At 46.2% G+C, this 16,432-nt stretch overlaps 1 protein-coding gene across 3 annotated transcripts in view; it reads left to right on the top strand.

Moving 5' to 3' along the window:
• Window positions 1-16,432, top strand: part of EXOC6B (exocyst complex component 6B) — a 271,015-nt gene that overhangs the window by 172,933 nt on the left and 81,650 nt on the right. For all 3 annotated transcript variants that reach the window (XM_009290673.2, XM_009290672.2, XM_019474974.1), the window contains exons 20-21: window positions 2,348-2,489; window positions 15,014-15,087. In XM_009290673.2, coding sequence (XP_009288948.1) covers window positions 2,348-2,489; window positions 15,014-15,087 — 216 coding nt within the window. The remainder of the gene's footprint in view (window positions 1-2,347; window positions 2,490-15,013; window positions 15,088-16,432) is intronic.

The following is a 16,432-nucleotide window of genomic DNA, read 5'->3' as shown; positions in this document are numbered from 1 at the left end:
GGGATGGGGGAGAGAATTGGAAGAGCACAAGTTAAGAAAAACTCGTGGGTTGAGATAAAAACAGTTTAATAATTGAAATAAATTGATAATAATAATATGATAATAATAATAATACACAAAGCAAGTGATGCACAGTACAATTGCTCACCACCCGCCGACCGATGCCCAGCCAGTCCCCGAGCAGTGGCCCCCCCCCGGCCAGCTTTCCCCAGTTTATGTACTGAGCATGACGCCCCATGGTATGGAATGTCCCTTTGGCCAGTTTGGCTGTGCCCCCTCCCAGCTTCTTGTGCACCTCCAGCCTTCTCAGTCAGTAGAGCATGGGAAGCTGAAAAGTCCTTGGCTAGTGTAAGCATTACCTAGCAACAACTAAAACATCGGTGCATTATCAACTTTGTTCTCATCCTAAATCCAAAACACTGTACCAGCTACTAGAAAGGAAACTAACTCTATCCCTGCCAAAACCAGGACACTAAATGATGCTTGGTTTTAGTTCACTGAGAGCGTGGCACCTGTAACCTGTGAGACTTGCTGCAGTGATGCAAAACAAATTCAGTAAGAAGAAAAGAAACCTTAGCTTTATAAGCACTGTGTGCCTGAGATGGTCTGAGTTGTTTAATGGCCTTATGGGTGCTTTAATTTTCCTTTTATGCTTCTGGTCAGTCAACTTGTATTTTCTGAACCACTTGGCTAAATGCAGAGTGTGTTTCCTGCTTGCTCCCGAGCCTGGTCCTCCTATGGTCCTCCTCTGCCTCCTATGAGGCAGAGCATCTGTGCGGTTTGTGGAAAGGTCTCCTCCTCCTCTGTCCCCTCGCGGCGTCTCAAGAGGATCAAGAATCCGTAGGTCTTTTTGGAGGATCTCAGTTCTTCATGTCCGTGCTCATCAGCTTCCTTCTCTTCTGACAGTGTCTCTCCTGGTAGCTGATGCTCCAGCCAGGTCAGGGTGTGGGTACTCAAGCTAAGTGACCTGCTTATGGCCTTTCGCAGGAGGTGGAGCTTTCTGAGCACCCTTCTCCCTTTCTCCTGTTCCACAGCCCATCCCTACTCCCACCGTCATCCCTTTCCTTAATACCACTCTTCTTTGAACATCGTAAGTCCTCAGAGGCATCCTAGGCTTCCTACCTGACAGCTCAATTCTGTCGATGCAGGGGCTTCACCCATAATTTGAAAATCAGCTGTTTCAAATTCAACAGTTCAAAAATGTAAGCATGCTAATTAAATCATCTGTTGTGATCACTCTTCTCCTGCCTTGCAGTTGTTTCTTGATCGGAAAACGGAAGGCTTGTCTAGGGTAATTCCTCTTGCTACCAACTGTTCACATGATTTATAGCTTGAGATCTCAATTGTTCCTCAAAAGTGATACATAACCGCGGTGGCTCAGAGAAAATGTGTTAAAAATAAATATTTACCGACAACGTCCTCAATTTCCTTAATAGCTGAAACTCATAACTGGTCATGCTTTCGTTATAGATAGGAGCATTTCAAGGGATTTAAGGAGTTTCTCTCTGCATGGCAGCCTCGGCTGCGGCCTCCTCCCCGTAGAGCCCTGTTTGATCACCACAAATTAGGGATGGCTCGGGAGGAGGCAAGTGTTGATAACCGCATTCCCTGTGGTACAAGCAGGCACAGGATGCGTCCGGGTGCCTGAGGTCATTCCCCAGCCCTGGGGAGCAATCCTATCCATGTAAACACAACTGACTTCTTCAATCACCTCACCTTGATATTTCCTTCTCCTCGGTCCCCATTGGCATCTGGAAGGTGCTGCACGGTGGTGGAAGTGGATTGAAAAGCGTCAACGTCATAGAGACACTGTTGTCACAACAGCGTGGCCCCGGCTCTCTGCTCCCCGGTAGCCAAGGCTAAGCCTTGAACTATGAGCCTCTGCTGTTGGAAAGGGATTTTGAAATTCCTGTCTTGGAACATATATAGACGCTGGTTTAGTTGTAGGCTGGAGTTTGGAATTGTCATTGGCGCTATTTTGACCTATCAACAAGGTTACTTCAGGCCATCTTACGTAGGATGGCGAATAAAATGTGGTATGTTGTCTTGCCCACGTTAGGACACGATAATGAGAGACGCTTAGAATTCTAAACATCCCAAGGCTTTCCTGGATTTGAGCTGCTACCAGACACTCTGCACCTGACAAGGTGTAACCCTGCTAGTAGCAACGGGGAGTCCTAAAAGGTGATTCCCTTGAAAGACGGCGGTTGCGAGATTGAGCACTACGTGAAGGTCCCATAGCAGATGGGACACGTTAAAGAGGCTGGACTGGCGAGTCCTGGTCTAAAGAAGTTCCTCTTTCATTTTGTGCTCGATGGCCTTAATAAGTCTCCCTTTTCTCTTGCAGGGGAAGGTGGCACAGACGGCTTGCATGTCGGCGTGCAAACACCTCTCCACCTCGCTGATGCAGCTGCTGCTGGAAGCCGAAGTGCGGCAGCTGACGCTGGGTGCCCTGCAGCAGTTCAACCTGGACGTGGAGGAGTGTGAACGTAAGATGCAAAATCATCTCTCTTTCCATGTCTCGTTTTGCCCGTTCGTATGCCGGGACCCAAGCTGGGGCTTTTAGTGATGCCAAGTATTTGGGACTGGCGAATGCCTGCAGAGCTTGCTGGGGCTGTCCAGGATGACACCTGGCAGTATCTTCAGGACAGAAGCAGCCCAGCGAATTCTAAGAGATCAAAGCTTTACTCTTCCTTTTGCTCTTTAATGCCGCCTTGATGCTTTCCAGACCATCCCTGCTTTTTGAGATGGAGTATTTTAAAAATAGGAGGGATTAGAGTGGGTAAAACATGAGATGGGCTAACAAAAATCAGTTTACTTATGACTGTTTCTGAAGACAATAACTGGCTTATGTTCTTAAGAAGTTCTGGTCCTCTCCTGACCTCAGCTGTTTGTCTTCTCTGTCTGCTGCAGGGAATTTTTTCTCGAAGCGAACCCTTTTTGCAAAGTCACCGTTATGGAAAAGAGATGTCTTGTGACAAAATAACTACATCTGTTCAAAGGTGTGCGTGGAGCATCGCGGTGCCAGCACCGTGGCTTTGCTCTCAACCCTGCTCATTTCGGTTCATCTAGCTTACGCCTGAATTAGCTCTGAAATCCTAAGGTTTCCCTCAAGTTGCTTGTTATTCTGCTCAACAGAAGGGTTAAAAAAATATAGCACAAAACTGACAAAATGCCTTTTTTCTTCTTCCAGTTTTTATAATTAAGCTAAAGCAGGGTGAACACACAGAGGAACCTCTCTCCCTTATGAGGGGGATGGATGTATTATTGGGATTAATATTGGGATGGATTAGCAACCGTGGCTATGGAAAACACAGAGCTTGATAGGGTTGATAAAGAGTTCAGGAAATCTTTGATAAAGTATTTTGGGGAAGTTTTTTTTCCAAATACCCACCTTTTTGGCTTTTGTGGTTGATGTGGAGATTGGGATGTATCTTGTTTAGAACACGATAAACCTGTTTGCTGCAGAGTCTTCTGAAATGCTCTTTGGCCCAGTGTGGCTCCCATTAAACCCCACAGCAAAATAGTCCCTGGCCTCAGTAGGAATGGCATCGGGGCCTAAATAGCAGTGAGTTTGCTTTTTCTGTCCCTGATAACTCAGTGGAATCAGTTGTGTTGGTTTCGTCATCATCTGGCACTTAACACTGTCAAAAGATATTCTTCTACCCTTTATAAAACATTTTGCTGACCATGTTTTAGTTCAGCTGCGCCCGTCAATGGTGAGATGAAATTTATTTGGGAGAAAGATCACCCAGTAAGATTTTTGGTGTTTGTAGGGAGTATATTTTAATTTTTTAATGTCCTTTTGCTAATTTCCAGCACTCAGCTGAGTAGCCTGTGAGAAGGATCCCTGTTTAATGAATCATATCCAAAATCTGCAGCTATATCATATGTCGTAATGCAAGCAGTGCCTTATTTTTCTTTCAGAAACACCTTCAGCCCTAAATTCTTGCTGTCTAATTTGTGTCCCATCAGCGCGTCGGGGCAGCACTGGTAGCAGCTGTGTTCCCAGTCGGTGTCCGCAGAGGGACAGGCGATGTTGCTGAGAATAATAGGAAGCATTTGTCATTAATAATAGTTTCCTTCTTTTTCTTTCGGCTGCAAACAGACTCGTAACCCTGCAGTTTTCCGCCCCATCGGTAACGTGGGTCACTAAGCAGCGTCTCTTCCCTAAAAGCCCCCGATGCTAAGTAAAACGGATGACATTTAATGTCGGGTTTAAAAGCACGATTCCTTAAATTCCAGTTGTTTTGCGAGACAAAACCAGGAGCACTCAGACATTCAAGAGCAGGTGACGCCAACCCGAGCAGCGGGGCAGGCGACCCGCTCCCCCCCAGCCCCGGCCCGAGATGCCGTCTCGGGCAGGGGAATGGAGACGGATGCCGGTGCTGTAACCTTCCTATCCATCACTGTCAGCCCCCAGAACGGTAAACCCAGACAAAGTCTTTTTCTTCTTTTTCGGCAGGAAAAATGCGTTCCCTCGTTCCTGTGGGTTTGTCTGGTGGCTTTGCTGACACCGGGGATAATTTTAGTTCTATTTTTGAGAAGCAGTGCATCAAGAGTTTTCTTTTTAGAAGAGCCAATCCCGAGAGTGAACTGGTATATTCAGAAAATATGTTTCAGTTTGCAAGGGTTTTGTTTGGTTTTGTCTTTTTTTTATCTTTTACCTGAAAGCGCAGGTGCGAATCTCGGCATCCTTATTATACCAGTTGCATAATCGACTTTATGTCTCTGCCTCCAGCCCTCTTCCTCTCCCCAGACCCCCAAGCCTTACCTAGTTTAGCAGCTTTATCTTGTACTTATCATATTAAAATAGGATTTTATGGCTGTTTGGAGCACTTCCAGTGAGTTCTGTGATGTGGGAACGGGGCTTCGGAGTTTCGATCCCGGAGTTTATTAGGCTTTTGTTTAAGTCTCTTGTGAATGCCAAAGGTATAAGCTGGCTAAGAGAGTGGTGAGGCAAATTAATGAAAGGACTTAGTCGTATATTAAGCATGGTTTGAAGGTGGTGCAGGTAATTTGCTCTATATCAGAGCAGATATAATGCACGTTACAAAAAAATGTGTATATGCACAATAGATAACAATTGTAGAGGTGAAAAAGATGATGGCTTAGGCTTAAAACGAGAGACCGGTAAATTAATTCTCCAGACTTGTGGGTTCACAAAATATTTCCTGATTTATAAATAAGTTGCTATCCCATCAGCGTAAAAAGGGAACGGCTGCATGAACCATTGCATCAGACTAAGGTTTGGCACCAGGCACATGCAAGCCTGGATGGTGCTCGGGAGAAGCACGAGGTCATGATGGGACCCCTTGCCTGCACCATAAATCCCCCCCTCCGTAGAAACGTGCTTGTTTTGCATGTTCAGAGCACTGAATATACAGTTATTAATTTTATGCCTGCACCATAAATCCCCCCCTCCGTAGAAACGTGCTTGTTTTGCATGTTCAGAGCACTGAATATACAGTTTATTAATTTTATGACCTTCAAAAAGAAAGCTTTTGGAGGACTGGGGAGAAGTAGTAAATTAAACAAACATTAAGAGCCAAATCTTGCATGTCTCGGTCGTATGAATAGTCCTGTATACGTCAGCAGCATTTTTGGTGCGAAAGAGGCAAGAAAGAGTGGAGCTGAAAGGTTGTAAAAATCCTATTAGGCTGGCTGTGATGTGAGAAACCTGGGAAAAATGCGAGCTGCTTTCCTGTGGCATTATCCCCCCCGGGGAGACCACGGTGCTGGAGCCTCCGGCGGGACAAAGCCCTCGAGGAGACGTAAGGCACCGGTTCTGCCCGTCGAGGTGGATGTCCTCTTTTTTTCCCAGCAAAAAGCTGTTTTCCAAGGTGTGTGTTAGAGGTTTGAAAGTCTTTTGGTGCAGCTTTACAGCGATGTGTGTGTGCGTGGATGGCACGGCTGACATCCAGGGAAGGGCAAAAGTCATTTTTAAAACGTCTGTTGTTGGCCGGGTATTAGTTGTAATTCTTGTTCTTACCGCTTGGCTTTACATAGCTCTTTTTTTATGCAGTCAAGAGAGATTCTCTCACCTCTTTATTTAAACCTGCAGTGAAATAAGGTATAGAGGTTAAATGAATTGCCCAGAAAGACACAGCAGGACATCTCTAATTATGTCTCAATTTAGGAGTCAGTTCTGGCTCCAGCCCAATGAGCCAACTTGAAAAGAGAGAGAGAAAAAAAAAAACCTCTTGAGAGGAAAGAAAAAAAACCAACACAAATATTTCTGTGAACCTGTAAATAGAGGAGGTGATGCTTTTTTGGGAATAGGCATTTGCTTTTTAAAATGGGTTTGCTGTCCTCCAGAATACGTCTGTAACCCAGGATTTAACAGTACGTGCAATGTGCTGTTTGTAATTGCTACACGCCTTGCAACCCAGTTCCCTGCTCTGCTCTTTTTTGGACCTCCTGCTGATGATATATACTTTTTTTTCCCCATATGTCCTGTACCTCAGAGGTAGTGGAAATCAAATATAACAACCCAGATTTGGAGATTACGACCGAAAAAGAAAAAAAAAAAAGGGGGCTGCTCTCGCTCCTACAAAAGTGTTTCCCATCTACGTAACCGGTTCCAGCAGTGGTTGAGGCAGATTGTTTTTACAATACTTAGATCATAAAATAAGCAGTTCCATAATCTCTAAAGTCTTTTAACTGCTGCTTTATGAGAAATTAAAAGAGCCATTAAAATGATATTTAAAATTTCATTAAACTCCCAATTTTTGTTCAGCCCACTCCTGGGCGCAGTCAATAAGAAACACAGATGTCTCCACCGGTTTGAGGAATCCTCCAGCCCGACACCCGAGTGTGCCAAAATGCACCGATACGGGTCCCGGCGCAGCCGTTCACCACCTCCTTCTTGGCTGCGTTACCTGGCTCCGAGGACTTTCTCACGTGGAAAACCCGTTATTTGTCTAAGACACCGGGGTTTTCCCACCACGCCGGAGGAGTCCCCTCCCTCGAGCACAGGCTGTTTGCACCATGCAAACGGCTGCTTGATGTTTTTCCAACCTGCAACCCATCGGGGATTAGTGTGTGTGGAGCTAGAGGTGAGCACGGCGGTTTTGAGGACAAACACCCGGATTTTAGGTTACTGCACCGTGTGCTTGCTGGTATCCATCCTGCCGCAATGCACCAGCAAAAGCTCCTATTTTGGGGGAGGAAAGGGGATGTTGCAATGAACAGAGGGAAATGTTTGAGCAGATCACATCAGGAGAGAAGTCTCCATGCCACTGATGCTGATCTCTCAATGCACCTCAAACACTGTGTTCAGTTTTGGGCCCCTCACTCCAAGAAGGACGTCGAGGTGCTGGAGCGTGTCCAGGAAGGGCAACGGAGGCTGAGGGGAGACCTCATCGCTCTCTACAACTACCTGAAAGGAGGTTGTAGCGAGGTGGGTGTCGGTCTCTTCTCCCAAGTAACAAGCGATAGGACGAGAGGAAACGGCCTCAAGTTGTGCCAGGGGAGGTTTAGATTGGACATGAGGAGAAATTTCTTCACCGAAGGGGTTGTCAAGCACTGGAACAGGCTGCCCAGGGAAGTGGTGGAGTCCCCATCCCTGGAGGTGTTTAAAAGATGCGTAGATGTGGCACTGAGAGACATGGTTTAGTGGTGGACTTGGCAGTGTTAGGTTTAGGGTTGGACTCAATGATCTTAGAGGTCTTTTCCAACCTAAATGATTCTATGATTCTTCAGATCCTGCAATACCTGATAGCTTTTTATTAAATTAGTGGCTCACAGCCTCAGTCAAGTGCCTCTCCGTGCCACCCAGATATATCGTTAAAAAGAAAAGATACATGTTTAAAAAAACCTAAAGCTGCAGATCCTCCTGAGACATAGTGCTCGTACATAGGGTCATGTTACTGCAGCTGGTGGTGGTTCTGTGCTGGCTGAGTTGGTGGTAACCGTGTGTGTGTGAGCTCCTCACGCATGGTGAGAGCCAGGGAGGGGACCTTTATTAGCCCATGATGAAGGACAAAGCTACATCATGTGTCCTGGGTTGTGATGGTGTAAAAGGACCATGGCTGTGGTTTGGACGGTTGGTAGGAACTCATCATGCTGCAACATGGGAGTTGTAGGAGGTTGCAGGCTGGGATGACAGTGGTCGATGATGCCACATGGGTGGCAGAAGAAGCTGATGGAAGAGCAGGGAAGAGGCATGCCAGGTAGCAGCTTGGTTTGCCACCTGCCTTGCAGTGCCTGTAGGCAGTGTCCTCTAAGCCAGGGGTTTCCAACCTTTGTTTCGGAGCCAAGCCTCGCTCGGAAAATTGGCCATCTCCCCCCCATGCTGGCTCCGGTGCCTGCCGTGCCGCAGGGCACTCACTGCAGCACTGCTCCTTCACTGCAGGCTGGGACTGCCATTCCTCTGTCTCCTGCTGCTGGGAGGTCCAAGACGAAGCCTTGCAGAGATCTGCTCCACAGCTCACTCTGGGGATGCTCTGTTCCATGGCAAGGCTGCTTTCCTTCCCCACACCATGGTCAGATATTCCTTCTCTTTCAGCATCCCTGTTTTCCCTCCTGGTGACTTTTCTTGCCCAAATTGCAGCTCATTGTAGCACTCGATAGCGTTTTATTGTGCACGTCAGGAATAAACACAGCTCCTTCCCTTGCATTTCCTCCGTAGGGCTGGCTTGGGGTCATCCATTGGCCACCACATACTGCAACATCGCAACCTGGAGCGGGGCTGAGCAGCAAGAAAAACAGTAATTCTGGCAAAAGGGTGCTGAGCTTCGAGAGTGTGTGGGTGTATTTAGCGTACGGGCACATGACTGAACCAGATCATGGATTTTGGCAGCTTAAGAAAGCTGCTACCTGTTGATTAAAGTGCCATTAGTGTCCTAGACTGTCCCAAATACAAGGTTGAGCACAGTTTGCATGAGCTGCCTGCATGGATGGCTTGAAAGAACACCTTTTCATCGTGGAGCAAGCAGATGCTGATGCCCGTGCAAGCACGTAGTTCAGCTCATCCCTGGGAACTTGCAGACCCTCTGTTTGCCCGGTGCTTTGCCCAGGCCCGCCTGTCGCTCACGATGCCGGTGACCTGCGCCGTTCCCTCGGAGGACGAGAGGAGCGGATCGCTTCCTTCCCACCTCTTCACTTGTCAAAACTCAGCCCTCATTGGGAAACAAAACTTTGCATTTTCCTGCTGTTAAAATGGAGTGGGGTGATTTGTATTGACAGCAGAGCTGTCTTCCAAGCACTGCTGTATGTGCTTCTGAAAGGGGAAGGGTAAATTATTGGTGCGCTGAGTGACAGAGGGCATGGAAGTGGGAGCCTCTGGTCCTCGGCTGTGCTACTTTCCTACGCTTAGATTTATCCTCCCTTATTTCTCCCTGAATTTGTTCCCCTGGGCATATCTTTAATTTATTTAGTGCTGCCTTCATTTCCCTCAGCTGACCTTTCTTAGAGGTTGCAAAGTACTCGCAGTGGCAAAGGAAGTGATGCCTGGTGAAGTAGCGCGTATAAATGTGCATGGAGGAGAAGCGCGTGACTCCCCATCAATAAGCTATCAAAACCGTGTCTTTTTTGTTTAGATGCTGATAGGACGTATTTGGACAATGCTCTCTACTTTAGCACAGTACTTAAGTGGTCTTTGCAAGTCTGACTCGAGCAAATCCTGGGAGTTTGCATGATGTCAAAGAGAAATGAACTTCTCTCCAGCCATTTTACGTTGCCCCTAAACTGAGACCTCCTGCTTGCCTCTGCCATCTCTAACCATCAGCTGATTTTTGGCTTATATTTGCCCTTCATCTGTCCTATAATCCATCACCTGGTGTCCTTCAGTGTTTTAGCTTTAGTATTTCTCTCTCTGTTTCCCTTCTCTTCTGTCTCCTTTGTAAACCTCTTGCTAATCCCACAGTGTCATCTCAGCCTCTCCTGTCCTCTTGTCTCCAACCTCTGCTGCCTGCTACCTCATTTTGGATATCCTCCATCTCCAACACCACCTTCCTGTGTTCTCCTTTGTTACCAGGATACCCACTGATATTTATTTACCCATCCTTATAGTCCTTTGCAACTCTAGGAAGAGAAGACGCCTCTGTCCACACCTAATTTTGTTTAAGCAACTTTAAGAGCGCACAGTTCCTCAGCTCTGCACCCACCTTCCCTTCCCCACCCATCATGGACACACACTGTTGATGCTTGTCAACCTTTGCAGCTCGAATGAGCTAATGGTGAGATGCGTACATTCCACTTTTCCTGGTATTAGTATTTTAATGGAGCTGAGAACTTCACATCTGCTAAGAGACATCCATTGTACATCTTGGGTTATGAGTTTGGGAACCTGTATAGATCTGTAACATGATTCTGTAGACCTGTCCTATAGATTGGCAGGGACCAATTTTCTTGGTATACATCTCGTACAATTTCTTCTGAAGAGCTTCCTTTTCTTCTACTTGAAAACATCCAGTGCTCCAGCAGTGAGGAGTTCCTCTCTGGGGCTGTGGATGCTCCTCAGCCCTGTCAGCAGACCATCACGGCCTCTGGGATCACTCCTTTCTATGCAATAACAGGACTCCAGGCTCATCTTTGTTCCATCAGAGGAACAAATGACGGAGAGGGGTAGAAATTTTTATTTAATCTGACCCTGTTCAGTGTATTTTGGATAACTCCTCCCTCTTCCCGCAGCTCTCTGGAATTCCCCAGATGGGGATGAGCTTTGATAATTTGTCCTATAATGGGGAACAGCTTCAAAGCAGGGCTGTGTGGGAATGGTGTGGGTGAAGTATAAGCTCAGTATGGAAATTGGGATCTTCTCTCTGTTCCTCTTGCCTCAATTCCTACCCATCGTTTATCACCTTTTTTCCCTTGCGAGCTTCTCCAGAGTCCACGCAGAGATTTGGGTTTCAGCTTGAGTATCCTCAAGGTGTCATTTTATGCCTCTGGGTAAGGTGCAAGAGGTCCTGTCACTTGGCTTTTCTAAGATAGTCTTCCAAGGGTTTGTCTAAGGAAGGTGACTTCGAGACCTACATTCTTCATTGAGGAATACTGAGATGGTTGTTTCCCCAAATACAAAATCTTGTTCCTGACTGATGCAACCGCAAGTGGATTGTCCAGGTTCCCCTCACCAGGAGCTGCTGTAACCTCGATCCCGCAGGTCTGCCATCATGAATTCTGGTGGTGGTGTGTAATTTAGAGAAAATCTTACCCTCAAAATAGTGTTTTTGAGGAATGAAGTCGCCAGCTGTGTTTATTTGAACCGCATAGTACGTGTAAGACTGTCCCTCTGTGCAGAGCCGTCTACAGTATACAAAAAGAGATTCCCCCGTTCTGTATAATTAATTTACAGTGGATGTCTCTTTTCTGGTGTGCGTTTGAACTCTTTATTCTTTGTTCATTGTAAAGGGCTTAACGGTTCCTGTTCCTTGATTCTTTCATCGGTGAAATGTTTTGGAAGAGAGGTTAGAGTCCCCCTGTGACCTGCCCTGGGTGGCCCAAGCCTGTAGACCTTGCAAAGACATTACTTTTTTGGCCTGAACACAAGTCTCTCAAACCTTTACCCTGGCTAAATGCTTTGTACAAACAGCCGCATACTGATCTGCTCTATTCTCTTGTGATTTTCTGCTCAAGGGGCTGTACTGTAGGTGGCTTGCTATGTTTGCCACTTGCCTTGGTAGTGGAGACAGTACAATAAACGAATCCGACAGTACTGAGGCCAGCACTGTGCTTGGTTGTTCCGAGAAAATTATCCTGAAATCTGGTTGAAGAGATTAAAACCAAGAAGAACTGGCTGTGTCTTTCCTCTAAAGCGCTGTTCTCTTCTTTGTTTCTTTTTTTCTTTAAGACTTTGTTCATTCCTCCTTCAAAATAAGTTTGTGGCATTGGTATGTAAAATGTGACCTACGATTACAGAAGGTACGGCTATTTTTATAACAACCGTGGGGTGAAGCACTGCATTCATTCCTCTTCGGGCTCCTTACAGCCAAGTGCTGTAGCAGCTTTCTTCTAGCGTCTGAGCCGTATTCTTGCTCTCATTTCTTCTTTAATACAAATAATATGATCTCATACGCCATTTCACTTCTTGAATGTCAAGTGCATTGTTAATGCAGTAGAGACTCCAATCTGTTCTTTTGATGAGAATTGCTGTTCAAGCCAATGTTGGTTCAATGTGCTACCGTTGTTGTAATGCGCAGTGTTAACGGGCAGTGTCACTCCCTAACTCTCCCGGCCTTCCTCCCATACTTAGTAAGAGACGGCTGAAGGTGAGCTGCTAACTAGCAACCATGGCTTGGGATGAAATCTGTCTTGGGTTGCTCATGAGCGGATGACAGTAGTGAAGAATTCATGAGTCTTGTGAAAACATTCAAGACCCAGTCACAGGCATTTTCTCATGAGGATTTGAAGTTCATGCTTTCGGGAAGATCTTAAATTTCACAACTCCATGTGTGTGCTTCTAAATAGATTCCTAGCAGCTGCGAAGCCCTTAAATCCAAAATAGAAATTTTCTTTCATTGCAGTCCTTTCAGGGTTTCTGTTTTCCAGTGTTTCTCCAAATATAATTAATAACATGACGTGACCCCATCCTTAGAGAGTAGGACGTAGCGGTTCAGCCAGTTTGTTGGGTACCGCAACCCAGGGACGTCTGCGACACTGAGCCGCCCAGGGCAGTTTCATCCCTCGAGAAGATTAAACGCTATTTCTCGCATCTCAAAGTTTTTAGCTTCTTAGGTACGTGCTTTTCCAAAGTGGGGGTGTTTTAGGATTGATGTGGCTTTCGGGATAATTTTTCCAGATGAGACAGTGGGGTGTACAGCGAATGTGTAAAGATGATTTATCGCTTGCAGATCAGAGTCAGAAAGCTTGTGTTAGTCCTCCCTTGCGTGTGTGTGCTGGCACAGGCAAGCTACAGTCAAATTTTATAGCAAATGTACATTAAAATGCCTTTACAGTTAGAAGTAATTAAAACAGTTTTTGAGGGTTAAATATAAACTCTCTTTGGACTATTTGCAGCCTGAATATTGCAGCATTGGTCAGTGAAACTGGCTGGAAGCTGAGCAGTTCCTATCTCTGCCCAGTCCCGTCCTGTGCAAAAGTGGCAAAGTCCATAGGCACAACGATGGATGGTTTCTCCTGGCTTTGACTTACGCTTTTCCAAAATCTAAATGTGAACAGTCACGTATATACTTTCTTTTTATTTATTAGTTGTTTCTAGTAATAACGTTGGATAAAAGTAATGGTTTTACAGCCGTGTTTGCTGTTGTCCTGCAGCAGTTGTCACTTGAGTGATCGTTTCAATCTTGGAGGTCTTCTGGCATCTGAAAAATATTAAAAAGCAGAGCCATGGATGTCTGAAAACTGGCCACTGTGCCCCTGGAGGTGCCTGTGTCCGTACTGAAGGATGTTCTCCATCCCAAGATTTTAATGGAAGGTGGAGCAAGAAAGCTGACAAATTAACCCCTCTCTGGTTTCCAGAAATAAGGCATTGAGGAACAGGGCTGAATCCCGATGTCTAATTCATTAGTCTGTTGTCATTAGAGCCACGGGGACTGCTCATATGACTGGGCTGCTATAAGACCACCTTAAAAATAGGACTGTGATGACTTGTTTTCCTTCTTTTGTGGCATTTGCTTGAAAATGAGATAACTTTTAGAAGGAGAAGCATTCAAGGAGAAGACCATCTGGCATGAAATGACTCTGCTTAGCATTTAAGGACAGGACAGGCTTTGTCCTTTAGTACCTCTGTGCAGTCATGGAGGCAGAAGGCAAAATCCTCCTTCCTTATTGCTGAGCCATCCTTAGTCCTCAGCTTTGTGGAGCTGCAGGAGCTGTTTTGAGGGTTCTTGTATGGTAAAAACCAGAATAGTTGGGCGATAATGGGCCATACATAACTTAAAAATCTGTAGGTTGGTGTATATTTTCCCTCCCTTCTTCCTTTCTGCCATCACACTCGGTTGCACCTCAAGAAACCATTTCATTCCAGCGTGCAGCATCTTCAGTGTCTGCAGGAGCAAAAAAATTTAGCTGAAGGCAGAAGCTCCCTCTTGAGTCTTTCATGATGTTGAGTTGTGGCTTCACAAACTAGATCCCCTCGGTGATGAAAAGTTGCACGGAGAGCAGAGATAAAGCCGTTACTTGTGTAGCTAAAGAGGGTGAAAATTAAGTGAAGTTGGGCAAAATCAACCTCAGGCGTGTCTTCAAAAGACACACTTGAATGTGTGCAGTTGTTGGCTTCACGAGCGCTACCAAGTAAAAGCTGTTAAATGACATGGAAGAGCTAAGGTCCTCTAACGTGGATTCATTCAAGTCCCCCTCAGTGGTTTTAGACTTGGTTTAAATAATGGATTAGGAGAAAAAGAAATTATTTAAGTCTGAAATTCTGGCCGGATTACACTGGAAGGAGATAAATGTGGCCTTGGAAATACTGTCTTCGCTTTAGAAGCCAATGTTATTCAGTTGTCAGATGTCTTCATCCAACATAAATAAATACGCCACATAACGGCTGCGATTCTTCCCATTTGGGGTGACTGTACACTGGCAATAGCGCGCCATACCAGATAATGCAAATAATCAGCTGCCGAATAATTAATGATGCGGCTGGGCATATTTTTTTGATGGATGCTTATGGAGCCTGGTGACAGGCGTGAAATTAGAAAATTCCTTCAGCGCCCTAAAATATAAATAGCTTTCGGAACTGAAAAGAGTTGCACAGCTGAAGATTTTATTGTGTTGAGAGGAAAAACTTTTCCACCCCCATCCCCCCCTTTCTTCTCGGCGAGTTGTTTGTCCATTCACAAAACAAATACTCTGAAGCCCAGTACGGCTCATGGGAATAAATTTCAGGTCGAATTAGTACAGTTTCCTTGCTGTCAGGACGGTGGAATTAATGGTGTTTTGATGACATGAATTTTGAAGGGCGAACAAAGACGCTGAAGGGAGGGAGACATGACTCCTTAGAAGCGCGGTCCTCCTCTCCCCCAGCCTCTCTTGTCTTCCCTGTCATCCGTCTGCCAATCTCCCTGTCCATGGTTAGTTAAAGGCGCTTTTTATCCTCTTTTCTTTCCCACAGAGTTTGCCAGATCCGGCCCAGTGCCTGGGTTCCAAGGGGACACGCTGCAGTTGGCCTTCATCGACTTGAGACAAGTAAGTCTTTGTGTTTTTGTTTTTTGTTTTTCTTTTAAGATGTGTGACTGAAGACCATCAGGTCTTAAGGAAAGGGAGAGGAGGGGAAACGGCGTCGGTGATTTACGCCAGAGACCTATATTTCCTCCCCCCCCCTTCTCCTTGCGCTCGAAGCCACCTCCTTATTGAGCGCTCCGGGGTCCTGGAGATGGTGGAGGTGAAAAGGGCTGGTGGTACGGGGGCGAGAAAGAAAGCCATGCCTGACCCTGGCTGATGGGGTCCATTGTGCTCCCGTTGGCTTCTGCAGACGCGGCAAAAAGATAACTCGGCGACTCTCCCGGCTGACGCCAAGCAGGTGGTGCTAACAGAGAGAGCAGTGATGCAGAGACCGCCCGCCTCGAGGACTTTTGTTCACAGATAATGCCTGCAGAGGCGTTTTGCGAGGGCGAAGGAATTTGCATTCGGGCTTGTGTGGGGAGGGTATGAGTGTGTGTCCGTCTTTGGCTCGGCTCCCCCCTCCCCGGTCCCCTCTTCCGCAGATGGTCCCCAGCCATGAATGACAAAGTGGCTGTTGGGGAAGATGATTGGGGAAGGCTCCACCCATCGGTGCCCACCTCTCGAGGGGGCCCCGTTAGAGCCAAGTTGACCATAGCAGGTACTGAGGCATTTGTGGGGCTTGGCAAGCCAATTTAGGGAAAAGGGCCATTCTAGCGAGTCATTTGTTTGGGGTAGAAATGGGCATTATTGATATACTAGGCTGGGGGGAAAAAGTGAGGTGGTCCTGTCATCTCTTGGCACTGAAGATGGATGGGTTGGATAGAAAGTCTGAATGAAGTAAGACTCAATGACTGATGCTTCTCTCCTATTAAAACAATCTTTTTTTGTCTGTTAAACCCCCTTGGCTTTGTCCCTCCTGCCATCATGATGCAGTGCCTCTTGTTTTCAGGGTTGACGTAGTTTGCATTCTGAAAACTTTCGGGTGCCGAGGGTATTTCTTAAATCTGCATAATCCCTTGTATCGATGATCTTACCACTGGGACTCTGATTCATGCTGGAGCCGCTTTTAACCCATAAGGGTTTGAGAACTTGTCTGAACCCAATTTATGTGCATGGAGCAATCTGTCATCCCATGACACTTCTGCGGAGCAGCAATAAGTTTAATAACGTCGAGATGCTACGCATTCGCTTTTCAGACTTGGGCCTGCTGGTAACTGCCAAATTTGTTTGCAAAATGGTCAAAATAGCTACATGGGAAAGGTGTGCGTTATCACTGCTACGCGTTGACACTTTCATCTTCATTAGCTTCTTGACACTTTATTGACTGCAGTGCGCAACACGCTTGCAACCCCCTGGGTATAAGGAAATG

The sequence above is a fragment of the Aptenodytes forsteri genome, unplaced genomic scaffold (genome assembly GCF_000699145.1).
Source record: "Aptenodytes forsteri isolate BGI_AS27 unplaced genomic scaffold, ASM69914v1 Scaffold236, whole genome shotgun sequence".
NCBI lineage: Eukaryota > Metazoa > Chordata > Aves > Sphenisciformes > Spheniscidae > Aptenodytes > Aptenodytes forsteri.
The sequence above is the reverse complement of the archived record's forward strand: the minus strand, read 5'-3'. Positions and strand labels throughout refer to the sequence as shown.